The sequence below is a fragment of the Leptodactylus fuscus genome, chromosome 1, assembly GCF_031893055.1.
Source record: "Leptodactylus fuscus isolate aLepFus1 chromosome 1, aLepFus1.hap2, whole genome shotgun sequence".
Lineage (NCBI taxonomy): Eukaryota > Metazoa > Chordata > Amphibia > Anura > Leptodactylidae > Leptodactylus > Leptodactylus fuscus.
In genome coordinates this window covers 54,971,203-54,998,442 of record NC_134265.1, presented here as the reverse complement: position 1 = coordinate 54,998,442, position 27,240 = coordinate 54,971,203, and the positions used below count along the sequence as shown (strand labels likewise).

Sequence of the window (27,240 nt, the reverse complement as noted above, 5' to 3'; positions counted from 1 at the left end):
ACGGATCTTGCCATGGTTTCTAGGCTTAGGTTTATACTATTGTGACCTGACATCCCAGAGCCATAGTACATTCATTGGGGCTCAGAGTCCTCGCTGTGATAGAAGTAATGAGACTTTTTTTTGTCTATGTTGGATAATTTTTCTTTATTGCTGTATATTCATCAAAATGCTTCTATTTTGTTTCTTAGAAGTTTCAGGACCGATATAATCCCAAGTATAAACAGTCTTCTGTCATTTCAAGTAAGTGGGGATATAAATGACCTTTACTTGTATCTACAGGTTCTGCATGCACTTGAATTCCAGGGGCTTCTCCAAGATTACAAATAAGGGTCTGCATTTTCTCCTGGAACAGCACCACACTTATTCTGGAGGCTAGGTTTGGTATTGCAGCTTTGCTAAAGTTACTGTAGATAAAGGATGTACTTTATGAAGTTATTGGGAATTTAGTATATACTTATTTTTGGAAATTAAACCCATTTCCTCTGCAAGCTGGTAGAGGGTTGGCTCATAGCCTGCATTTTTGCCCCTACTTAGGGCATAGTCTTTTGTAGTGGACTTGTCTATCTAGCTAGTGATCTCTTAAGAGGGGTCTCAGAGAGAACGGGGGAATTTACAAACAAAAGATTTGTAAATTTCTTATTACATATTGGAAGCACAATGCAATATTGTATCACCAGACTGAGACCTTTGATTTATAATGTGGTCTGCCAAGAAGAGGCCGGACCACTCTGTAGTAGACTTCAACTTTCATGGCACCTTTCGGAGACTTTTCTCACCAGAAATTAATCTATAAACTGACAGCAAAATCATGGAGGCAAAAAGGGCTTAGATGCTCTACAGTTTTCTGTCTCCTTCATTTGGGAAAATAAACTCTCACTTCACTAACAGTTTGCAATTTGGCCTTTGAAGGAGCAGGCCATAAAACATTAGCACTAAGAATCCTACTGCACGGGTATACATTATAAACACTGGTGCAAGGAAGCAGATTGGGGTCATGATGCCAACTGAGGGCGGGTTCACACCAGCACCCGATCTCCACCTAAGCCAAACCTGGGGGGGGGGGGGTTCCGTTTTCTGCCTTGAGAAACTGGACAGGAGACAGAAACCCGGCAGTCAGTTTTCAAACCCATTCACTTGAATGGATTTGTAAAGTGACCGCCTGTGTGCGTCTTCTGCCTGTCTGCGGCGAAACCGGTTTATCTAACTGGATAAAAAGTCCTGCATGTCCGACTCTGTGTCTAGCTAAAACCTGTCGGTGTATTTTTGACAGGTGCGAGGAAATCGGAGTACCTGGAGGAAACCCATGCAAACACAGGGAAAACATGCAAACTCCATGTAGATGTTGTTCTTAGTCAGATTTGAACCCAGAACTCCCTATCTCATTGCAAAGCACTGGGGCTTTCCAGCCTTCATATCCTAAAAAATAACAATAGCACCTTGATCGGTTTCTGTGGAGAACTCAAACACGCTTTTTCTTACCATATTTTTGTCTAAATCTCTCCTTTGTCTTCCCCTGCCCACTTGTATGACGTGTTCACAGATTACCTTATGTACCCGTTGTGGGGCATTCACCTTTGTCCTAGAATGCTGAGAGATATTGGTTACTGTAAAACTGACATGTTCCACAAAAACAATGTAACTGTGTTTCACGGGTCTCTAGCCCGGCTCACAGATGGCGGCTGACCTTCCTCACATGATTAGATTTGTTTTACAACATTGATTTTTTGTCCTTGACAGTGCATGTTTGTTGTCATTCCAACCATTCACAAACCTTTCTGAATATTGAAAGCTTCACAAACCTTTCTGAAATTTTCTTTCTGGAAATGCCCCTACTGCTGGTCATGGGCCGCAATGCCATAACCAAGACAGCCGCTATTTATGGAAGAAAAAGCAGTGTCCTTTTATAACACTGGACAACCCATTTAACAATACAGAAACTCCTTACTAAACATCTCTTGATAAGTCTAGACTAGAGTTTCTGTCTTGAAGTTTTGGAAATTCATTAAATTCATCCACATTTTGACCAGGTAGAAAAACCTGTTAGTAAACGTTGACTTGAGTCTGTATGTCTATGGTTTTAGACAGAAATGTATTCATTTTTTTAACATTTGTAGCTGTTAAGCCCCAATAGATCATGTATTGGAGTGAAGACTAAGGGCACAATTACCTGGCACCAACATACTCTGCAGCACTTTACAGATATTGTCATCACTCACTGTGCCAAATGGGCTCAAAATCTAGAATATTTTCTTATTTTTGTGTTGAGACTTGGAGTGCGTTCATGTGCTTCAACTACCATATGTGCCCAGAGCTTTGCTCACCCATGATGGCCAGTGATGGCATGATTTGACTTTAAAATCATACGGTCTTTTGCCATCACAGCTGGGCAGAGCTCCAACCATGTGCGCCAGCCGCAGCGTCTGTCACCAGCCTTATGGAAAATCAGGGGCTTATAAATATGCAATTGGAGATGTCAAGCAAATGCTGTTTATTATGGATTGGTGGAGCTGTTCTTTGAACTTGGTCTATTACTTTGCAGCTGACCTGAGGAGATATCTATATATTAATGAAATAATATATTTTTTTCCTGCTATATTACAGATTCATCATTTAAGGACATCCCTCAACCTGCTCTCTCAGCATCTCCTCCCTCCACGTCAATGTCTCTTGGAAAAAGAGATTCTGTCCTGACATCCGGTGTATCCTGCAGGGGTGTCTCTGTATCAAGTATTGACAGGTAAGAGGGTACACATCAGGACAATAGCCAAACTCCACTTTGGTAGAATGTAGTTGTATCTTTATGTTTGGTCATATAATGTCTGCATGAACCTCAGCTTCACCATAGATTTCCTTGCAGGAGGTCAGACCAGTCATTGGAATCTGATGGAGACACAAGTGGCTCGCGGTCTAGATCACAGTCAGAAGAGCTGCTGCAGTCAATGGGAACCGCACCATCGATGGAAACGTTCCCCATTGAAGGTTACTATTGGACTTTAATATTAATCTGAACCTTCACTTTAGACTCCTGAAACAATCGTTGATATTCAGAAGACAGACCACTCAGTGAGGAATTCACATTACATTACACATACAACTACCCAAAGAGGAGCCGATCCTCCTAAAAAGAGGTGGTGATTGATACCTATGCAACTCTCTTCTATTGAGGTTTACAATACTAGTGGGCCAGTATCCGCGCTCCTTCCAGTTACAGTATTATAAGGTTACAATGGTAACTGTTGCAGTGCTACGGATAGTGTACATGCAGTTCCGGACTGGTAGAGGTATACTAGCTATAGTATCAGGAAAAAACAAAGAAATAGGTATACAGACATTCAAAATAGTGAGGTCAAAAATAGACCAAAATTCGTAATAGGAATATACAAACTTTAATAGTATCACATTAAAAAGTTATACAAAATATATGATGCGAGTAACACACAGATAAATGTACAAAAAACAGCACAGCAAAGAGTCCAATACTGCCCAGGATAGTTATTGAATGTAGTTAAACGTGAGTGGTAAACAGAATATATATATACACCACATGGACCAGCAAGGTAAGCTAAAGCATAAGGCCAGATTATACAAATGCTACCAAAAGGAGGCCAAATCCTAAAGTATATATAGTGCAAAGTGCAATAAGGCAAACACACAATTAAGCTAAAAGTAAAATAATATAAACAACATGTAAGCATTGAGTACTTTTAGACAAGAAAAAATGGCCACAAAGTAGATGGTAAAAGACTTAATCAGCGGCAACAGAGGCCATTTTTTCTTGTCTAAAAGTACTCAATGCTTACATGTTGTTTATATTATTTTACTTTTAGCTTAATTGCGTTTTTGCCTTATTGCACTTTGCACTATATACATTACAGGATAAATTTGGCCTCCTTTTGGTAGCATTTGTATAATCTGGCCTTATGCTTCAGCTTACCTTGCTGGTTTATGTGGTATATATATATTCTGTTTATATACTCACGTTTAATTACATTTAATAACTATCCTGGGCAGTATTGGACTCTTTGCTGTGCTCTTTTTTGTACATTTATCTGTGTGTTACTTGCATCAAATATTTTGTATACCGTATATACTCGAGTATAAGCCGACCCGAATATAAGCCGACCCCCCTAATTTTACCACAAAAAACTGGGAAAACTTATTGACTCGAGTATAAGCCTAGGGGGGAAATGCAGCAGCTACTGGAAAATTTCAAAAATTAAAATGGCCGAGTTCTTGGGTGCAGTAGATGCTGGGGAAGGGGAGGGGGTGTTTTGGTTGTCTATCTGCCCCTTCCCTGAGCCTGAGGACTGGGTTTTTACCCCCAGTTGGAATTCAGCCTGACTGAGTATAGGGTATCTGCAGTGCTCCTATTAACCCCTTCCAGACGGAATAGAAGCACTACAGGTACCCTATATTCAGTAGACCGGGCACTTTCAGACATAGGGATATCTAATGTGTATGTGTGTCACAGTCATTTTCTACTTTGAGGGCAGGTTCACACTAGCGCCCAATCTCCGTTATGCATAACGGTTTCGCCATGGGCAGCAGAAGACGCTCACCGACAGACACTGAATGTCTGTTTCTGTCCTCTGCCGACAGAAAACGGAAACCTGCATAACGGAGATCAGGTGCTGTGAACCCGCCTTTATATGTATTCTAGGGAAAGGAGTGATTTAGAACTTTTATTTTATTATATATATATTTTTTTAACTTTTTTTTTTTTTTTACAATTTTTTTAGCCTCCCCTGGGGGACTTGAACCTGCGGTCATTTGATTGCAAGTCCCATAGACAGCAATACAAGTGTATTGCCGTCTATGGGAGATTCTCTACATTACTATTACGGCTGGTCATAGACAAGCCGTAATAGTAATATAGCGATAACAGGCCTGGGAGCCTTCATTAGGCTCCCGGCTGTCGTCGGAACAGGTCGGCTCCTGCGAGCTCGCTGCGCAGGAGCTGGCCTGCAACTTTAAAGGTATGGGGAAGGCAGAAATGGGGGGAGGACATCTCCGGAGGGGGGAGAACATCTCCAGAGGGCACCTCCGCTGTAACGCTTACAGCGGAGATGCCAAAGCTTATGCCTACAATCAGAGATCGCAGGCATAAGCTTCAGCATCTCTGCTGTAAGCAATACAGCGGAGGTGCCGGTTTCTATGGTGATCGCTCTGCAGAGCGGCGCCATTACATTTACAGACCCGGCATCCGGACACGGCGGCGGGTGCCGGGGCCCACAGCATCCCCACGCTCCTGTCAGGAGCGCGGCGATGCTGTACATTAAAATCTGCAGAAGTACTTACGGTACTTCTGCTATCAGGCCAGGAAGCAGCCACACGCTGGGTGTGGGCCTGAGCTTACGTGGCCACGTCACCCGGCGTGTGATGGAGCGGTGTGTGGGGCGGGGTCTGCTATCCTGGCCTGCTAGCAGAAAATTACCGTAATGACCCGAATATAAGCTGAGGAGCACTTTTTCAGCACAAAAACTGTGCTGAAAAACTCGGCTTATACTCGACTATATACGGTAACTTTTTAATGTGATACTATTAAAGTTTGTATATTCCTATTACGAGTTTTGGTCTATTTTTGACCTCACTATTTTGAGTGTCTGTATACCTATTTCTTTGTTTTTTCTCTATTAGTTTGTGGTATAGACACGATTTTGGATGTAGGACCCTACTTTGGGAACATACTATGTGTCTCAAAACTATATTTAGTTTTTCCCTCTTATGTGCTAGGTTTGTTTTTATCTAGCTATAGTATCAGGTATAGGGCGGTATACCATCTATAGTACAGGTAGAGGGCGGTATACCATCTATAGTACAGGTAGAGGGCAGTATACTATCTATAGTACAGGTAGAGGGCGGTATACCATCTATAGTACAGGTAGAGGGCGGTATACTATCCATAGTACAGGTAGAGGGCGGTATACCATCTATAGTACAGGTAGAGGGCGGTATACTATCCATAGTACAGGTAGAGGGCGGTATACCATCTATAGTACAGGTAGAGGGCAGTATACCATCTATAGTAAAGGTAGAGGGCGGTATACCATCTATAGTAAAGGTAGAGGGCGGTATACCATCTATAGTAAAGGTAGAGGGCGGTATACTATCCATAGTACAGGTAGAGGGCGGTATACCATATACTGTATAGTACAGGTAGAGGGCGGTATACCATCTATAGTACAGGTAGAGGGCAATATATTATCTATAGTACAGGTAGAGGGCGGTATACTATCCATAGTACAGGTAGAGGGCGGTATACTATCTATAGTACAGGTAGAGGGCGGTATACTATCTATAGTACAGGTAGAGGGCGGTATACTATCTATAGTAAAGATAGAGGGCGGTATACTATCTATAGTACAGGTAGGTAGAGGGCGGTATATATAGCACTGTGTGTTGCTGTACAGAATCCAAGCATGCACTTTATTATTACATTGCCCACTGATTTGCTGTACTTGCCACCAAAGTGATATCTTTATTGGCCCTGGCCACCCACAAGCCTTTTACTAGTAATATACATATCCTAGTTGGTCAGGTGTGTGATGCAGATCGGCAATGTCTTCAGGATTCTAGAACTGAAAGTCCATGTGAGTCCATTGAAAGTCAAATATGTCAATATGGAAACCTGAGGGAGCACAGTACTGTATTACAGGAATAATAGCAACTGGTATGGTGTACTTATAGAGCACATGTCCTACACAAAAAGACGTCATTAGAGCTTTAGTATATAGTAGTATTCCACTGTATAGTTACATGTAACGTAAAGAAACCATGGCTGTATTAGACTTACACAACACGATATCCTATTGTACTATCCCTAGATGTCGTGGACTCGGCCCTCTGGAGTGATTTCAGTAGTGACGCTCTGGAATTTGAAGCGGAGTCCTGGAGCACAGTCGTGGAATCGACTTTCTGTCATAAGCAAGAAAAAAATGTCATCAAGAGACAAGACGTTATATTTGGTGAGTTATTTTGCAAGGAAGGGAATAAGAAGATATTATATTTTATAGCTGAAAATCTTCTGTAGGATTTGCATCATAGACTAGAGTCATATCTGTGCTCTGGTTTCTGTTTAGGGGTTTTGCTTGGGGACCCCCGAACGGAAGCCTAATCCGCGTAAAAAAGTGGTTACCTTAGGAAACCCACAGACTCCATAGGCTATAATGGGGTCCATGTGGTTTCCACATGAGAAATGCGGTGAGAAAAGTGCTGCTGGAGAGGGGAAGGGAATCCGCGAGCGCAGATGTGAACCGAGCCATGCAGAGGTTGCAATTCACAGTGTTTATTTGGTAGAGTTAAATATCAGATCAGGAGGGAGATTGTTCTTAAAGGAAATGCCATATATACTTACTAGCTTCTGCCTGCGACTCTGTCTGTGGGTTGTTTTTGGCAATGAGCCGCTTATAATTAGCCAAATGTGGTTGATGGTGATCCACCTGCGTCCGCCTGTCGGCTCTGCTACATCTGTGCATATGCGCAGTAGCACCAGCTGTATGCACATCCGTATGGAGAGCAGAGCAAGCTGTGGTACCGCGCTGCCTCAGCTCAGCTACATCAGGCAATTTGGATCACAGGGGTTGTGTTGTCAGTGTCCTAGCAGTGTCTGTATTAACAGTGTATACAGTAGTATATAGTGGTATATAGAGTACAACCAGTGCATACAATAGTATATAGTGGTATATAGAGTACATACAGTGTATATAGTAGTACACAGCGGTATATAGTAGTATAAAGAGTACATACAGTGTAAAAAGCAGCATATAGTGGTATATAGAGTACATACAGTGTATACAGTAGTATATAGAGTACATAGTATATACAGCAGTATATAGTGGTATATAGAGTACATATAGTGTATACAATAGTATATAGTGGTATATAGAGTACATAGTGTATATAGCAGTATATAGTGGTATATAGAGTACATACAGTGTATACAATAGTATATAGTGATATATAGGGTACATACAGTGTATGCTTTCATACTGTCCGACTACATCCTGTATAGCTCCGCCCCCCAAAAATTAGCATGTAGCCCCACCCACCACATAGCGTGATCCTATGGGATGGCTGAAGGGCATGTGATATCATCAAAGGTCCTCAAATGTAGTGTGTGTGTAAATTCATGCTTAATAGTCATGTAGTGATGTCATTTAGCGGGATAAAAAGTAGCCTATATTATAATCAGGGTTCCTGTCTATCTATATGCCAATTTTCAGCCAAATCTGTTCAGCCGTTTTTGTGTGATTGACTAACAAACATACAAACTTTGACACTTATTAGTAGGATTTATTTTGCAAACTAGAGAAATATGACTTTTTTTTTCAAATTGATTGTACAATTATAATTTTCTCTTCTGTACATGATTATGGGTTTTGCCATCTTGTCAGATCTTCTCTGTTCTTTTACCAGCATCAAATGATTTTATACCATAGGCAGCAATAAACTAGAGTTGGTTTAGTACTTTCTTAAAAAAATAAAAAATATAGTAACATGAAAAATGTAAAAATCCTCAAATTCTTAAATATGTTTAACCTAAAAATTTGTTTTACAAAATAGTTAATTTTCTGGTGAGACATTTCCTGTAAGTCCTTTCAGCTCCTTTATATTGACTTGCAGACATTTCCGTAGTTTTTCTCTTGGTATCTTCGGTCACTCACTCCTTCTGCTGACTCCTCTGAGTTGCACACAAACATATATGTGGTGCAAGCTACAGGTGTTAAATCACGATTTAATTTTATTATGTGTTTGACCCTTTTAAGCTGTTCTTGTACTAGAACGGTGGAGGAAATCCATTTTTCCACACTGTCTAGGGTTTGTTCCTGTTTATGTTCTTCAAAGAGTCATTTTCAGACTCTATCCAGTAATGTTTATAGTTCTTTGTCAAATGGTTTCTTTCCATTGGCTGAACATAAACAGAGGATTACAGCGTTTCTGTGCTTTTACCTTCGAATAATCGTCTGGAGACCAAAACGGGAAATCCTGAGTCCTGATAGAAAAGGTTTTATGCAGGTCAAACACAATTCCATGCCCTAGGCATGTCTGCTATTTCCCTGGCAGATCTGCCGGCCATTTTATAGTTGTTGGTTGGTTTAAATAGCATGCTCAAATATTTTCTGGAAGTATTAGTGTATCCAAAAAATGCAAAATTGGATGTATATATGTGACACAGAAAGCGCTGCGAAATAAAAAAAAAAAAAAAAGTTTTGTTTACACCGCCCTTGTCGCTTTTCAGAAATCGGGCGTGGTGAGGGGTGTCATATGGATGGGTCCACTACCATTTTTATGGTTATTTACACCACTTTACTAAGCTATGAGCTGGCTTAGATTGCATTGCAAGCACACGGTACGGCATGCAGGGTCGGACTGGGATGTCTAGGGCCCACCAGTGGAATTGTTTCTAGGGGCCCACCGCCAGGACCCTGCAGATCAGCGGTACCGAGACAGGGCGGTTAAAGGTAATAACATGTTGGGAGCCATGCTGCTCACCCATTATACCATGTGCACTACATATACCTACTGCTACAGCCTGTATGGCAAGTGAACAGCATGGCTCCTAGAAATGTTACCATTACCCGTAGCTGAAGTGTCCTGGAAAAGCTGATCTGCAGAGGTCCTGACTGTTGTATCATCGCAGATGTAATATTGATGGCCTATCCTAAGGACAGACCATCAATATTAGAAAGATGGATACATCCTTTAAAGTGGTTGTCCAGGAATTGGAGCAACTCATGTGGTGGGAGGGAAGTGTAAAATAAAAAAACAAATAAATAAAAAAAGAATACTCATCTGTCCTTAGTGGTTAAACGGTTTTGCGGCGGAGAGCATAAAACGCACACCGCCGCACCCGGTCTGACAGCTTTCTGTCTTCTACAAGCAGAAGACGGAAAGCTGAGAACGGACTGCCGAACGCTAGTGTGAACCTAGCGTCAGAATAAAAACCCCATGTAGCAAGACAAAGCAAAAAGCGCTGCGGGAAAAACCCCGGCGGCAACACATCAGTTTTTCCTGCAGCGCTTATTGCAGAAACTCCGCAGAGGTTTCCTCTGACGACCTTGTTTCCTTTAGGGTAAGTTCACGCTGGGATTTTTGGTCAGGATTTTGAGGCCGTATCTGCCTCAAAATCCTGACCAAAAAGATGGCTCCCATTGAAATCAATGGGAGTCGGTCAGTTCTTTTTTTTCCGGGAGCCGGTTTGTTCCAGCTCCCAGAAAAAGAAGCGAGGTGCTCATTCTTCAGGTCGTTTCGCCTCGCAATTCAGCCTGAAGACACTGCCTCCTCCCATCTAGGCCCATTTATTGGGCCTAATCTGGAGCAGAGTGCGTGACTGGATGCCGGTGCATCCAGTCGCGGCTACCCGATTTTTGGTCCGGAACCTGAGGCGGCCTCTGCCTCAGGTTCCGGACCAAAAAACCCCGTGTGAACTTAGCCTTATACCTATAGTGAAACTGCAGGTGTTTCTGTAGATATAAGTGACATGCTGCAATTTCCAAAACCGCAACAGTTTTGTAAATTGCAGTGTGTCCGCCGTGTGTGTTTTTCTGCAATGTGTGGATGGGATTTCACTCACTATATACCTACACACTCAGGCCTGGTTCACATCTGCGTTCAGTAATCCATTCGGGGAGTCCGCATGGGGACCCTCCCAAACAGACTACCGAACGCATTAGCAAGTGGTGTGCAGTGAAAGCACACATAGACTATAATGGGGTCCATGTGCTTTCCGTGCGGTGTCTGCATACAACATGCGGACAGAAAAGTACTTTACAATCTACTTTCCTGTCCACATGACTCGTGCGCACACCGCGTGGAAAGCACACGGACCCCATTATAGTCTATGCGGTCCGCGTACTTTCACTGCACACCGCTTGCTAATGCGTTTGGTAATCCGTTCGGGGGGAAGGGGGTTCCCATGCAGACTCCCCAAACAGATCACCGAATGCAGATGTGAACCAGGCCTTAAACATATACCATATATACTCACACATATACAATACAATATACACATACAATACTATAGCACATATACATTTATATACATTCATATACCATATAAGTCATATATATACTTGTATGAATACTATATATACACACACACACACATATATACATACACATTATTATAGCATACAGTATATACTCACACATACCTGTATACAAACATACAGTACTCACACAGTATACAAGACACATACTTTACACAAATGTACATATATACATATTAAACATACAGATTTTACAAAGAGTTTACTCACCTATTCCAGCAGCAGTCGGCTCCCTGTCCTCCCCACACGCTGCGATGTAACAGGACTCAGTGTGAGGAGGAGGGGGGAGGGGGAGGAAGTGCGTGCGTGCAGCAGGGGAGATCTCACAGGACAGCAGCTGCAGGTAAGTGAAGGGAGAAGCCATTAGCTGATGCTGAAGAAAGACACGTTGTCCTCCGATGTGTACTTCTTCAGCATCAGCTAATGGGGGCCCCTGTGTGTGGAGGCAGATGCATTGGCCAGGTGCCCGGTTGGGGCCCCTGGCCATCCCGATCGGGCCCCGACCAATGCATCTGCATTGGTAAAAATCAAAACTTTAAGTCAGGGCTCGGGGGCCCACCGGGGGATTCCCCGGTACACCGGTGGGCCAGTCCGAGCCTGACGGCATGGGGTACACGTGAATTAATGAAGCAGCGAGCTCCTTGTCATAAATGAGGCGCACCCTTATCCATAGCAAATTAGCTTGCTTTAGAAGAGATGTGGCTCACATTCATTATCACAATGATCTAATCAGAAATCTGACTTTGCGGCTCATGGCGTCGAAGCCACTTACAGCAAAAGTTGCTGCAGGTTAGTTATATAGTGAACATATCTCTTTTGTGTCAAAGTGCATTCTCGCTACAGAGAAAATCACTTTTACCCTGTGTATGAATGTGCTGTTTGGTGCCCGTGTGGCATGGGCATGCTGGAGCACATGGTTTCATGATCATGATGTCGGATGTAAGAAAAGTGAGGCATTTGTGTGCATGTGTATGGAATAGTGGAGAGGAATAGCTATAGCTGTCAGCCAAATGAGTGCTCAATTGACTGCCGTTTTAGATGTATTGGCACCTTAATGGCGTACTAGCCAGCAATTATATTTTGGTGAATTCTCCATTTTTTTTCTTCTATGGAATTATTCTTGGGGATGGGGAGAGTAGGACGATTTCCTTGGGTCCAAAGGCTACCTGGTTATTTTAGCTCCATTATCCCAGTGCACAGAAGAAACGGTTAACTGAGAAGTTTATCTGTAAGGAAGTAGTCCCTGACCAGTATCTGCATATACCTGGAATATAAATCATATTAGGGATACAAATAGATCAGATTACTGGATATTAGTGTAAAGATATTAGCTATAATCGTATTGGAAGTAAACTAGAATTTACTTTTGTTTCCTGTTCCCTAATTTTCCAATATTAATATAATCATAACTGTGAGAGGGTTAAAAAGGAAGGAGCCGAATTCCTAAAATAATTTATGTACATATCGACCCTTAATGATTCATTTGGTGTGTTTTCATACACTTGGTTGGCTCCTATATTTGGTCCCTAGCTTGAAGCATTATCTTATTTTAGAGCTATAAAGGGCTTTATCCTGACTTAAATATTGATGACGGATTGGTAGGGGTCTGACACCTGGCACCCAAAGTGACCAGCTGATTGATGTAGCAGCGGTTCTCCACGAGCTCCTCTTCTGCTTTACAAGCCGGTGACTTCACCTTCTTTTTCTTCTTTCTCTTCCGTTCCTTAGCTGTTATGGACTCCTAGTATATCTTCTCTTCTCAGCATATGTGTGTCTACTTCTGTAATATATTACTGTGTATTATCCTGTATCTGTATTACTATGCTGCTGTAACATGCTGAAATTTACCCAATGTGGGACTATTAAAGGATTATCTTATCTTCATAGGTCACATGGCCTGTTTGCAGCTCAATTCCATTCAAGCGAATGGGCTAAGTTGTGATACCAAGCACCACCACTATGCAATGTATGGCGCTGTGCTCGTCCACACTCTCTTCAGCTGATGATTGGGGCTACCCGAACCGTCCTTAGTGTCCTGGGAAGCCCCTTATTGTGTAAAACACATGACATGTTCATTTTGGACGTGTCGGAGTTGTCATAGTTTATATTAGATGCATCATACTATCCTGTTGTTGTTTCTTTATTCCTTTCAGAGCTCATGCAGACGGAACTGCATCATATCCAGACTCTGTTCATTATGTCTGAAATCTTCAGGAAAGGGATGAAGGAGGAGCTGCAGCTGGACCACAGTACCGTGGATAAAATCTTCCCTTGTCTCGATGAGCTGCTGGAAAGCCATAAGTCCTTCTTTTATAACTTGCGAGAGAGGAAACAGGAGTCCAGGGAGGGGAACGACAGGAACTTTGTGATCCACAAAATTGGAGATATTCTTGTACAGCAGGTACACAATATGAAGTCATTTTTCAGTTGCCTAATATGGCTATGAATATATTTTGCCTAATCTGAAATGTATTAATACATGTGTGAAAAAAAAAAAATCACAATAAAGTCTAAAATCCAGGGCCAAACTCCAATCTCTGGCGACGCTGTTTTTCCACTATCCGACTCCTTCATAAATGGTTGACGGTCAGAATCGGTAAAGATCCTTTAAATCATTAAAAAGCCAGTGATTAACTTCTTATGAAAGGAAATGTAACTAACTATACTTCTAAGTAATTATACAATACTAGCGGGTTGGTGTTGGTGCTGAGCCGCTTATATTTAGCCAATTGCTGTTGTGGATGATCCGCCTGCTCCTGCGTCTCGGCTCTGCTACATCGCAGCATACTCAGTTGTATGTACATCTCTTCATATGGAGAGCGTACTCAGCTATGCTACAACGCCACTTAAACTCTGCTACATCTGGCCATTTGGATTATAGGGGTGTTCTTATGTCAGTGTGTGAGCAGCTTCTGTGTTGTAAACGGCTGAACAGATGATTTAGAAATTAGCCACAGTGCAATCAGCTTGCTCGCGCGTCTCAGCTCTGCTACATTGCTTCATATGCATAGGATAGCCAGCTGTATGTACATGTTTGCATATAGAGAGCCTATAGAGGTGTGCTACAGCGCTGCCTAAACTCTGCTACATCGGGCAATTGTCATTACAGGGGTTTGGTTATGTGACTGAGCAGCTTCTGTATTACAAAGGGCTGAATGGATGTTGCTGAAATGTGCCAAAGTTCGATCCACCAGCTCCTGTGTCTCGGCTCTGCTACATCGCTGCATATGCGTAGGATACCCAGCTGTATGTACATGTTTGCATATGGAGAGCCTACTGAGCTGTGCTACAGCGCTGCGTAAGCTCTGCTACATCGGGCAATTGTGATTACAGGGGTTTTGTTATGTGACTGTCTGAGCAGCTTCTGTGTTTCCAAGGGCCGAACGGATGTTGCTGAAATGTGCCAAAGTTCTCACCCTCCCCCATCATAGGCAGAACAACACATTCCCTGTTGTACTCACTGAAACTCTACACCCGATATACTCCTCTTGCCCACACACAGCCTGCCTGTTCTGTAGTCTCCTGATCTTCCATGACACTCAGCTTTCACACTGTCCAGCTTCATTCCATATAGCTCCGCCCACAAAATAGTGTGTAGCTCCGCCCACTTCCTAGTATGATACTATCCTAGAACGGCTCAAGGACCTGTGATGATGTCATTACAGGTCCTTTAGTATTTTGTGAACCTAAACCTGCAGTCGTGTAGTGACGTCATTTACCGAGATAAAAAGTAGCCTATGTCCAGCCGCAATAGTAAAAAGTAGTCTATGACCAGCCGCAATAGTAATGTATAAAATCTCCCATAAAATAGTAAAAAAAAAAAAAAAACCTTTAAAAAAATATAATAAAAAAAATAAAATAAATATAAGTTCTAAATCCCTCCTAGTTCACACGTAAAAACCTCCTGGCTTATTTTGGTCCTGAAAAAAACCGCTTCCTAATTAGGAAGCTTTTTTTTGACATTGCCGGGCTTTTTTTTTGGAGCTTTTTTTTGTAAAAACCGCTTCCAAAAAAAGCCAGGCTGTTTTCCCCTCCCATAGAAGTGAATGGGCTAAAAAAAAACGCTAGCGGTTTTTTCCGCGCGGTTTTTTGCAAAAAACCGCGCTGAAAAAAACCTGCGCTGTTTTTGCCTCCCATTCACTTCTATTGCTTTCTTCAGGCGGAAAACGCCTGAAGAAAGGTCATGTCGCTTCTTTTTTCTGCTAGCTGAAAAATAACTAGCAGAAAAAAAAAGCTAGTGGAAAAAAAAGCTAGCGGAAAAAAAAAGCTAGCTGTTCACATAGGGCTCCATTGTAAAGGGGCTGATTTTGAAGCGAAATCCGCTGTCAAAAAACTCCCCTTTGCCCACGTGTGAACTAGCCCTAACAGTAGAAAATTACTGTGAAGCACATACACATTAGGTATCCCTGTGTCTGACAGTGCCTGGTCTACTGAATATAGGGTATCTAGAGTGCTCCTGTTCCGTCGGGAAGGGGTTAATAGGAGCACTGCAGATACCCTATATTCAGCCAGGCTGAATTCCAAGTGTGGGGGGGGGGGACTCTGTTCTCAAGCTCAGGGAAGGGGCAGACAGACAACCAAAACACCCCCTCCCCTTCCCAGCACCCAGCAACTACTGCACCCAAAAACACCGACCATTTGAATTTTTGAATTTTCCAGTAGCTGCTGCATTTCTCCTCCAGGTTTATACTCGAGTCAATAAGTTTTCCCAGTTTTTTGTGGTAAAATTTGGGGCCTCGGCTTATATTCGAGTCGGCTTATACTCGAGTATATACAGTAATATAATTAAATCTATTTTTAAAAAAATTTATTTTAAATTGAGTCTTTAAATTTTTTCAGACTCCACTCAAAGTTGGCCCTAACTCCAACGCCAAAGCCCTACTAAAGTCACAACCTACAAGAAGTTGTCACCTTAAAGCATTTGTATTTTGTTCTTGTTACAGTGAGTCTATATAGAATAGATAGAATAGACTTGATGGCCATTTTGATGTAACTGGCTCACTGTGTGTATGGGTCTTTAGACTCTCCCTGATAGATGCTGGCACAAGGAAAGATTAGACATGTATTTCAACTCTTGGTCGTTTTGTTCCCAGGGAAGATAAGCTGCCGCAGGATATGCCGTAAATGCTATCCCTCAAGTTTCCGTGCCTCATTCCTTTCCTGGCCACAACCTTGCTGTGAAGACTCTCAAGTATGATTGGGCTTTATGGTAACAGCCATGTTGTCCTGTGACTCCCATAGAAATGAATGACAACAGTGGGCTTTGTGTGGTTTTTAAAGTCTACCTCCAAGTTCTGAACAACACATAAATGAATAGTGCATTTGCATGGTATAAAGTGTGTAATATATCCCATTAAGAATTTCTGTTTCCTTCCCCACTTATTAAAGAGGACCTTTCATGTCCTCAGACATATGCGGTGTAGTACACTACTAGAAAGCCGACACGGCCTTCCCATTATGTGCTCCCGCTGAGGAGCTATTAGTGCCGTTACCGTAGCTCTTCGCTTGTCAGAAGGGCGTTTCTGACAGTCTATGAGGAATACCCCTCCTCACAATAACATCTATTGCGCTGTACTCTGAGAGGGGGTGTTCCTTACTGCCCAGCCATGACGCTGAGTGGTGAGGAACACCCCCCCTCATCCCCCAGTACTAGTCTATGGACCAGTAATATGAGGAGTAGGGAGGCGTTCCTCACCGCTCAGTGTCATAGGAAGGAAGGAAATCACTTATCTCAGAGCTACGCTGTTTCCGTAAAGTCCAAGCATAGCTGACAGTGAACAGTGAAGTTGCAGCCAGGTAAGTACGGAGGCTGGAGGAGCTCATTTTAGGGATAGGTGAGGGTCCAAGAGGTGGGATCTTCATCTATCAGATATTTCCTCTGCAGCATCTCTCCTTCATTTATGAAAAAAGCAGGTGCCACACGGGATGCTGACAGCCATGAAATTTCGGCACAGATGTGTGAGTTATACTCTTTATGCAGCATCACATGAAGGGGACACAATTACATGAGGATGTCTTCTTCCAGATTTTTATACACATACATACACAAATCTGACATTTTGACATGATAATATTTTTCACTACACGGGCTTATGTTCAAAAATTTAGGGCCTTGTCATATAATATTTGGCAGGCACTGGCGATCTGTAAATCCAAAACCTTCCCTTTACCAGTGCTTGACAGCTCTAAGACCAGTCCTAATGATCCTTGACTTGACACATACCCTACAATATTAAACCTGTTACCTGACACTCCCGCAGGTGTTTGGTAGAGAACCCTGTAATATATCCTTACACCTGTTTTCTATAAAATCTCTATACAATAGGTGGCACTTACAAAACCAATGTCCACAAAGCATAACTGATCCTATATTGCTTCATCTTGTAGATTGACACAATATTAATATGGAAAAGCATGTTTTAGTAGTTTTCTATAGTCAATAGAAGTGTATAAAATAAAGACCAGACGATCAGACCATAAAGGTAAACTGTGTATATTCATTGAAGGGACACAAAGGTTTATAAACTGGACTCTAATTTCACACTACAAAGGTGATTGATAATGGACTTCTTTGTATCGACCTGTCATGTACACCTATAGATAAAGTATATAAATAAGTGTTTACGTAATGCGATAACAAACTGCACAGGCTATCAGTAGCCAGAATAAAATAATAATGTCATCTCTGTTAGGTAATAAAACACAACATATAATGCTCAGTGTCCACATATAGTCCAAACTTGTGCACTACGAATGCTGGATTGCAGAAATGATGGTCCACGAAAATTAATAATAAGAACAATAAAAATAGTTTCATATTACCGTATATACTCAAGTATAAGTCGACCCGAATATAAGCCGACCCCCCTAATTTTAACAAAAAACGGGGAAAACATATTGATGGTAATATCCCAGACGTCATGTGGTCTGGGATATTACCGTATAGGCCCAAAGCCTGTGCTAGTAGTAATAGCCTGTTACTGCTAGCACAGGCTTTGGGCCTGTATGGCAACAGGCTGCTACTGCTACCATAAGGCTTTGGGCCTGTATGATAATGCCCCAGACGTCTGGGACGTCTTCTTACTGGAGCAGACATTCCCCTGGCTTTCAGAGGAAGTGTCATGCTGCAGCAGTGTTACCCCTGTACTAACATCCCCCTCATCTGCCAATTTAGCAAATTGTTGGGGTGTGCCAGTTCAGGACTAACCTCCCTGGCACTCTTGATGTAGCCGAGGGAGGGGGCCGGGACTAGAGCGGAGGCCCGCTGCAGCAAGTCAATACAGTCGAGTCAATTACCGTATTGAATCGAGTGGTAATTTCACTGGTCCACAGTAAAAGACATCTGTGGGAGGCCGCTGGAGCAGCGCTGCTGCCGATAGGTGAGTGGTGAAGCAGCGCTGTCTCCAGGGCTGCCTTAAGATGTTTCCAAGGCAGAGAAGATGCTCTGGAAATATCTTGGGGCGGTCCTGGAGACAGAGCTGTCTCATCACTCACCTATCGGCAGCAGCACTGCTCCAGCGGCCTCCCACAGATGTCTTTCACTGAGGACCAGTCATGGGACATTTTCAATTACCGTATTGACGCAAGTATAAGCCGAGGCGCATTTTTTCAGCACAAAAACTATGCTGGAAAAACTCGGCCTATACCCGAGTATATACGGTATATTATAATATAGAACTTAAAGGGAACCTGTCACATGATGATAGCAGTCCAATCTGCAGGCGGTATGTTATAGAGCAGGCGGAACTGAGCAGTTTGGTTTATGGGAAAAGATTCAGTATAACTTGTCATTTATCCCTTGAAATCACCGCTCTTTCGATTTTTAGAAGTCAAGGAGCTGGTCCTATCCGTGATTGACAACCTCCCCACCATGACTGCACATACAGAGATATCTGACAGTCACTGATCGGACCACCCCCTTGACTTCCCAGGCCTTAAGGTAATACCTTATGAATATTACCTTAAGACTGATTTCTTACATGCACCATTCAGTGAATTAATTTGACACCCAAACATGTTCAAGATCCTGAACTTTATGCTGCCCTTAGAAACAAAAATGTACATAAAGACTATATATTTTTTGAAAATACTCCCATAATAGTTAGGCCATAGAATTTATGGTGATCGCAGAAGATTTGTGTCTGTTCTTAGTATTATCTCTTGAGATATAGTGGACTAATCAGTGTCTACCATACAATCTTCTAACTAGCGGCATGCATGTCTTTTCGTATAGTTTTCTGCAGAGAATGCCGAGAAAATGAAGAGGATTTATGGAGAATTCTGTAGTCATCACATCGAAGCTGTGAATTTGTTTAAAGAACTTCAACAAAACAAAAAGTTTCAGAATTTCTTAAAAGTAAGTTACTGCGGGCTATCATGTATAATGCATTCTGATGGTACAGGAAACTTCTAAGAACGAGGATATCTGAGAATACTGATGTACATAGGAAAATACTGCACATAAAGAAAGGATAACTTGAACTTATAGTATCCAGGAAGCAAGGTTACCACAGTAGAGATTCTGTACTATTCTTGTTTGGAGTATGTGTAATACTTCGTCATGTGCATCTTATTTTCTGTATTGCAGCGCCTCACAGTGGCACTTGGGTGGTATGTCTTTATAAAAATATTTATATAGCGCCAACATATTTCGCAGCACTTAGAGGACACATGAACAGACAGTATTACACATTACCATGTGACAAAGAATTAATGGATCAAATAAAAAGGGTGACGGCCCTGTTCGCAAGAGCTTACAATCTATGAAGATATAGGGACACACGAGGTCAGAGGACTTGTTGGATACAATGGTCCAGCCATCTTTTAATAGATAAGGTCATATAACTGAAGCTGTAGGAGCCGTCACCAGCTAGTATCTGTGAATAGACAGATACAAAGTATTTTTGCCTTTATTAACAAATATTTGCTGGCCAATTATAATATAACTTTTAATTTTAAACAATGTCTTTGTTGTTGAAATTATTGTTATAGATAATAAACTGCTAAATATGTTCCTGTATTTATAGATGACAAACAGTAATCTCCAGGCCCGCCGGCGGGGGATCCCAGAATGCATCCTGCTAGTAACACAGCGCATCACCAAGTATCCCGTACTTGTAGAGAGAATACTGCGATATACACCTGGTCAGTAACAGGAAACACAAACTTGTCTAAGACTAAGGCCCCTCGGGACGTCCCGCAGCAAAAAAGCGCTGCGGGAAAAACCACGGCAGCATCGCATCACAGGTCTTTCTGCAAAGCTTTAAACAGAAAGTTTGTGGAGATTTCCTCTGTGGACTTTGTTACAATTATACCTATGGGAAAACCAACAGAGTTTCCATAGATATAATTGACATGCTGTGATTTCCAAAACCGGGTCGGTTTTGGAGATGGCGGCATGTCCGCACGACAGTTTTTACTGCAGAGTGGGCATGGAATTCGCTAGAATTCCATTCACTTTATCTGTACTGTAAAATGCCGCAATTTTTCCCGTGGTGTTTCTGCCATGGGGAAATTGTGGCGTTTCTGTCACATGCCCCGGCCTAAAGTGGATTTCTTCCCCAGTAGCTCTTAGCAATGTGTTATACTGAATTTTCTGTAACCTTTATGTATTCCTAGATTCTACACAGTCTGTGGAATGAATAGGTGTGTGTGTGTGTGTATTTATTATATTATATATATAACTTTTTTTTTTTCCCTCCTAAAATCAGTTCCACACCTGTCCACAGGTTGCGTGTTATTTTGCAGCTTGATCCTATTCACTTCACTAAGCTGATCTACAGTGCCTAGAACAATCTGTGGACAGGTGTTGCCCTATTACTGGAGGAAAGAGACTACCATATATACTCGAGTATAAGCCGACCCGAATATAAACCGAGACCCCTTATTTTTACCACAAAAAACTGGGAAAATGTATTGACTCGAGTATAAGCTGGGGGGGGGGGGGGGGACACATCTTTGGGAACAGACAGTTAAGGACAGACATGGACTGTAAAAGAACGCACCCGATGTCCATTTAAATCAATACAAAATGTCACAGACACAGCTAGTGTCCGCTGCTAATGTCCGCAGAAGATTTTGAACGGATATTAGCAGCGGACACTACCTGTCGGACACCGAAGGTAGTGTGAACGCTCCCTTATCCATTTTTCATCCCTTGGCATGATATAGGTGCAGCTATGTCCCTCTATTCATATAATTGATCAGCTTACATGTGTTACTATGTGTAATGTCACTGAACACCGCTCTGCTGTTACCTTTAGAGGGCACCGATGAACACAAGGATCTTTGCCGAGCCCTGGGCCTTATTAAAGACATGGTGACTGCTGTGGATTTGAGAGTCAGCGACTTTGAAAGAAAACAAAAACTGGAAGATTTTCTGAATAAGATAGAAAATAAGACCTTCACAAAGATGAAGAACGGCCATGTCTTTACAAAGCAGGATCTAAGGATCAAGGAGAGGGTGCTTCTGCATGATGGTGTCCTGCTGTGGAAAACAGCCACGGGGAGATTTAAAGGTATTTCAATACACAGGTCTTACACAATGTTCATGAGACATCATCTGCAGATATAACCATTTACTGAGCTTTTACATGAGCTTTTTATGGAGAGGAACTGCACATTGCAGCATTCTGGAAAAAAGTGCTTTAGAATTGTGATTTTTTTTTTTTCTTTTTTTCTTTTTTAAATCTACAAATATACATCATGTAGTATTAACTTGGCTAGGGATACATAGTGACTTGTAGCTGCATGACATGTGATGTAGCGCTGCTACAAAACCCTAACTAATGGCTGATGTAGTTGTGTTGTGGCATGCAAGTTACTGTGTCCATATGACAGTGGGCAGAGCTACAGGCAGTCTGTCACCAGAACCCAGCATGTCACCCCACGATTGCAGATAGGTAGGTTAGTGTCACTTGAATCATACAGTATTTTCCCCTTGGGGGTCAGTGCCTGCATTTTGGAGACATCAATATTCAAATGAGATCTTTGGCGCAATGACACAGAGCTCATTTGCATATTGACAACATATCTCAACAACTGAGGCATTGCTTCACAAGGGGATAACACTTTCTAATTCAGGTGACCCTAACATACTACCTATCTGCAGGGCTGCGTTGATATGCTGGGCTCCCTTTGGTGAAAGACTCACTTTAATGTTGCACAGAAACAAATAAGTGTATAAGCCTAGCCTTATGTTGTTGAAGCTAATTTTGCAAGCACAGCCCTCTTTTTAGGCAAGACAATCTCCCCAAACTGTATAAATTCCCATCTTTAAGGGGCTACAATTGGAGAGTAAAATGACCAGACCTGTTCATCATCCTCTTTTAGGTCCTTTTTAGGACATCCCCATCGATGTGTGGTATTATATACTGCTAGAAATCCGACAGTGCATATAATTCAGTGCACTGTCTGCTTTCCTGGTATGTGCACGGTGCTGGAGAGATCGGTGTATTATACAACACATATATTTGTAAACTTAGTAGCAGGTCAATAAAAAAAGTGACGTTTCTGTCTAGTAATGATCTTCCTCTGGCCTGATGTGTAGTGGAAGAAGCCCGAAGTATAAGGCGTTAGTGGTAATGATGTACTCATGATGACCCACATAATACAGATAATATGTCATATAGTGAACACTATAAAAACAAAGCCCTTAGGAAATTAGCACAGACGCAGTTTTTCTCTAATTCCACCCCATTCTGAACTTTTTTTCCCCCAGCTTCCCAGTACATCGTAAGGAATATTAAATGGTACCAGTACGAAGTACAATTTGTCCTGCAAAAGCTAAGCCCTCATATGGCTCTGTGAACAGTTATGGCTTTTGGAGGCGAGAGTAAAAAAAAAAAAAAAGTAAAATAAAAGCTGGCTGCTGCGGGAAGGGGTTTAAAGGGGCTCTATCAGCAAAATCGTGCTGATAGAGCCCCACATATGTGTGAATAGCCTTTAATAAGGCTATTCAGGCACTGTAAATGTTATATTAAACTACCCCCCCCCCCCCCCCCCCCGTTTTAAAATAAAACCCTAAAAAAGAATGTTATCTACTTACGGATCGTGCACTGTGGGCGGGCATTCAGGGTGTGTCTTCTTCTTCATCCACGCCTCTTCTTCCTCTGATGTCCTCTGGTCCCGTCCTCCTCCGGAGCTCACGAACTGACACTGATATAAAAAAAATGGCCTGGGCGCATGCGGCTTCTACTACGGCTACTGCGCAGGCGCCCAGGCCATTTTTTTTTTTTTTATCAGTGTCTGCGAGCGCCGGAGGAGGACCGGACCCGAGGACATCGGAGGAAGAGGAGGCGTGGATGAAGAAGACGGCGCACCCTGAATGCCCGCCCAGCGTGCACGATGCGTAAGTAGATCACATTCTTTTTTAGGGTTTTATTTTAAAACTGGGGGGTAGTTTAATATAACATTTACGGTGCCTGAATAGCCTTTTCAAAGGCTATTCACGCATATGTGGGGCTCTATCAGCATGATTTTGCTGATAGAGCCCCTTTAAGCAGCCAGTCCCTTTAATGTCATAGCATGTAGTCAGTGTTTGATATCCAATGGAGTGAACTTGGTACCAAATAGCCTTTCAGTTACATGTCACAATACTGCAACCAAGGAATAGGAGGAGGACAAAAAATCTTATATACTAAAGAGCCAGTATCTTTATCATGGAGGCCCACAGACATTCTTCTAGCTGGATGGTAAATGTACTATGGGCTTTATTCCATGTGCACTGGAGCTGAAATCCTTGACATGTGATGAATATTCCTGGCCAGCAGATGACTGTAATGAACATGGAGCACATAGTGCCAGGTATCCTAATCCATCGGCCACTTTGGCTGAAGGCTTTATGTCTGCCGTCTCCATGTATGTTCTGTTTTTGTTGGGTGAATTTTCTTTTGGAGCTGAACAGTATGGCTGCTTTGATTTTGTTTAACTTTTTGCTTCCAAACTCTAAGAAGTATTTTACCTTTTGTTCCCCCCTCCTAGATATTCAAGCTCTACTTTTATCCGACGTGTTACTATTTCTCCAGGAAAAAGATCAGAAGTATATATTTGCTGCTGTGGTGAGTTTGTATCCAATGTGGTTCTCATTAATCTCTTCTAATAAAATGAAGCAATGAAGCGATGGGTGGAAAGTGAATGTACTGCCAACTGCAAATATTGTACCAGCCCCAGAATGGCTGAACCCCTTGCAGCACAACACGGTTATTATGTCTCCTGGTTAATCGGGTGCAGTCATTCTTCCTGTTTTCAGATCCGTAGATCAGACTTCATGATATGTCCGCCCTTGTGTCCTTTACATTCTCCTGTAAGCCCGTCTGTGCTATATACTGTATTAGCTGGGATAGATGATCTTAGACATGAGACTGTTTTGCACATATCTTGAAGGCATGTGTAACATCTTAGATGAGTTATCCGCCTTGTACAATCTCTTTTTAGTAGTGACTGGCTGGTTACAGACTGTCCTATTGCATTTGTGTGGGAACATTGCATGAAGTATGACCATTCACATCACACTAAGGTGGACTGAGCCGCTGATTTCACCAGCTGACCACTAAGGGTGTTTTTTGCAGGCAGATTTTGAGGTGGAATCCACCTCAAAAAAGGCCTCCCAAATCTTCCATTCATTTCAATGGGAGTCAGTAACAGAATTTCTGCTAGAGGAAAAAGAAGAGTCATTACCTATCTTCAGGCAGATTCCACCTTACATACCTGATTGAAATGAATGTAAAAGTGAACATTCTGCCACCAAAATCTGCATTCAAAAAAACGAGGTGTGAACTTACCCTTAGTGTATACTGGGCAGCACAGTGGCTCAGTGGTTGGCAGTGTTACCTGCGGCACTAGAGTTCTATGTTCATATCTGATCTGTGTGGTGTATGTATATTCTCCCGTGTTTGTGCTCATGCTCAAGGACATACTGACAATGCAATGCGGAATATAATGGCACTGTATATGCAAGAGAGAGAAAGAAATATTAGATGTTCTGGATGGGGTGGAAGGGAGTTAAATTAAGCTTCTGCCTTTTCCTCCTTAAGAACACATGGACCAAAGTAAGCATGCATGTGTGTGGGGACGTTAGAAGGAGTAGCCAATACGGGGAAATGTAATTTTTACTCAATTACTATACAAATAATCATCCTGTGTTATACATGGAGCTGTTGTGTCCTCCAGGGTGAGATACACGCTTTGTAGTCTTTTCTCTGGTTAATAGATGGTGGCCACACATGCCCAGCGGCTCAGCCCCACTGCCTGTGTCCTTCTGTATATGGGGAGCTGAGCGATTCTGATAGATTTTTTCTTTTTTTTTCTTTCTCATGGGACAATCCAGACAGCTGACATGCCATTAGGACTACCTATGTTTTAATTGATGTTTGATTTACAAAAAAAACAAAACAAACCAACAACTTTTTCACTACAGGATCAGAAGCCGCCCATTATTTCACTGCAAAAGTTAATTGTGAGAGAAGTGGCCAATGAGGAACGAGGGATGTTCTTAATAAGTGCGTCATCCGCTGGTCCCGAAATGTATGAAATACATACAAGCTCCAAAGATGAGCGAAATACTTGGATGAGGCAAATTCAGGACGCAGTACAGAGGTAGCTATTAACATTAATGCTCTACATCACATGGAGTGTCTTAGAAGCATAGACTCCACGATACTAGTGTTATCCTTTACTGCTCATTAGTTGCCCTGAAGAAGAAGAGGGAAAACCCTGTGAATCTGATGAAGAGAAGAGGGCTGCCGAAGCACGAGCTGCAAAGGCCAAACAGTATCAAGGTGTGTGAAAATGATGAGTCTCATACCTGCAAATTTTTAAGTAAATTCTGCCAGAAATTGTGCAAACCTATTTACTGTATGTGTTAAAATGCAGTAAATATGTGTCATGGCTTCCTTTGTTAAAGCAAGTTATAACACCCTGGTGGGAACAGTTATATAACAGAAACTGCCATCACCCAGGGGCAATGCAGCGCTGGAGTCCTGGGTTCGGATCCCAGGAACAACATCTGCAAGGAGTTTGTATGTTCTCCCCGTGTTTGCGTGGATTTCCTCCCATTCTACAAAGACATACTGATAGGAAAAAAATGTACATGGTGATCCCTATATGGGGCTCATAATCTACATAAAAAAAAAAAAAAAAAAAACTACCATTACCTGGAGGACTCCATTGCTTTTTCATTAGGTTAAGTTGCAGGATCTGTAGATTTGACAGGAAGAAATCTGCATTCATTGCTATGCTTGATGACAGTTTAGTGACAGAAGCTGCAAGCAAAGCCTCTAATGCACGTGTGAACTGAGATTTAGGATTTGCAATATAAAAAAAAAATGTTTGTTTAAAGAAATGTAGTATACCTGATTTTATCTCTGTATTCTTATATTATACCAGCAGGTGGCACTATTTGTCAACATCTCTAGCTGGACAGTTAGTTGTAAATGATAAGAAACCTCAACTTTAGTATTTTTAATTTTTTTCTTAGCTTATACTTTTATGAAAATTTTTATTCTTTTTTATTTTATTTTTTTATGTTTTTTTTTTTTTGTAGAAATTCTGGGTTGCCATGACCAGCAGATTTTCAGTTGCTTGGAAGATAAGCTGCAGATATTTGCAGAACTTACATCAATGTGCGGGGGAAGCAATCTGCACCTAGAGCCGCACCTTTTAGTTAAGGCGGATTCTGGAGAGGTACCACAGGCCGCATCGTTGCTGGCGGCTGCCCTGAAGGAAGGTATGCTTTTTGGAAACTACTTTTTATATTATTGTAATCTTTATTAAGGTTGATATTCTGAATTGAGATACGTGCATGAATAATATAACCATTGTAATCTCTGTTTACAGCTGAAAACCTGTACACTACGTTAACAACGGAAATGGAGAATTCAGCTTGGTCACCAGAAGATAGCGAGACATCAGGCAGACACATGGGCTGGTCCAGTAGTGAGCCATTGGAGGAAGTTCAGGAGTTTCAATATCCCTGTAAGTAGATGTCTATAAAACGTAGAAGATAGGCTATACTGCTTAGTACTGCTGTCTTGGAGAGCTGAGGTGAATCAAAGTTTAGAAAATAAACTAATGATTATCTATGTACAGTATATATTCAACGCATTAATATATATGGAGGGACTAAAAAGCAGCTAATCTACAAAAAAAACCACCAACCAAAATACAAGATTTATCTCACTCATATTCATAGCAC

General features: G+C 42.0%; 1 protein-coding gene across 4 annotated transcripts in view; it reads left to right on the top strand.

Moving 5' to 3' along the window:
- ARHGEF28 (Rho guanine nucleotide exchange factor 28) overlaps positions 1 to 27,240 on the top strand; it is a 154,594-nt gene that overhangs the window by 110,746 nt on the left and 16,608 nt on the right. For 3 of the 4 annotated variants that reach the window (XM_075270535.1, XM_075270525.1, XM_075270553.1), the window contains 13 exons: positions 189 to 240; positions 2,602 to 2,737; positions 2,858 to 2,979; positions 6,825 to 6,965; positions 13,202 to 13,449; positions 19,282 to 19,404; positions 20,075 to 20,192; positions 21,311 to 21,565; positions 24,030 to 24,106; positions 25,465 to 25,643; positions 25,734 to 25,825; positions 26,590 to 26,772; positions 26,883 to 27,020. In XM_075270535.1, the coding sequence (XP_075126636.1) occupies positions 189 to 240; positions 2,602 to 2,737; positions 2,858 to 2,979; positions 6,825 to 6,965; positions 13,202 to 13,449; positions 19,282 to 19,404; positions 20,075 to 20,192; positions 21,311 to 21,565; positions 24,030 to 24,106; positions 25,465 to 25,643; positions 25,734 to 25,825; positions 26,590 to 26,772; positions 26,883 to 27,020 (1,864 nt within the window). The remainder of the gene's footprint in view (positions 1 to 188; positions 241 to 2,601; positions 2,738 to 2,857; positions 2,980 to 6,824; positions 6,966 to 13,201; positions 13,450 to 19,281; positions 19,405 to 20,074; positions 20,193 to 21,310; positions 21,566 to 24,029; positions 24,107 to 25,464; positions 25,644 to 25,733; positions 25,826 to 26,589; positions 26,773 to 26,882; positions 27,021 to 27,240) is intronic. The other variant, XM_075270545.1, reaches the window with a different exon arrangement.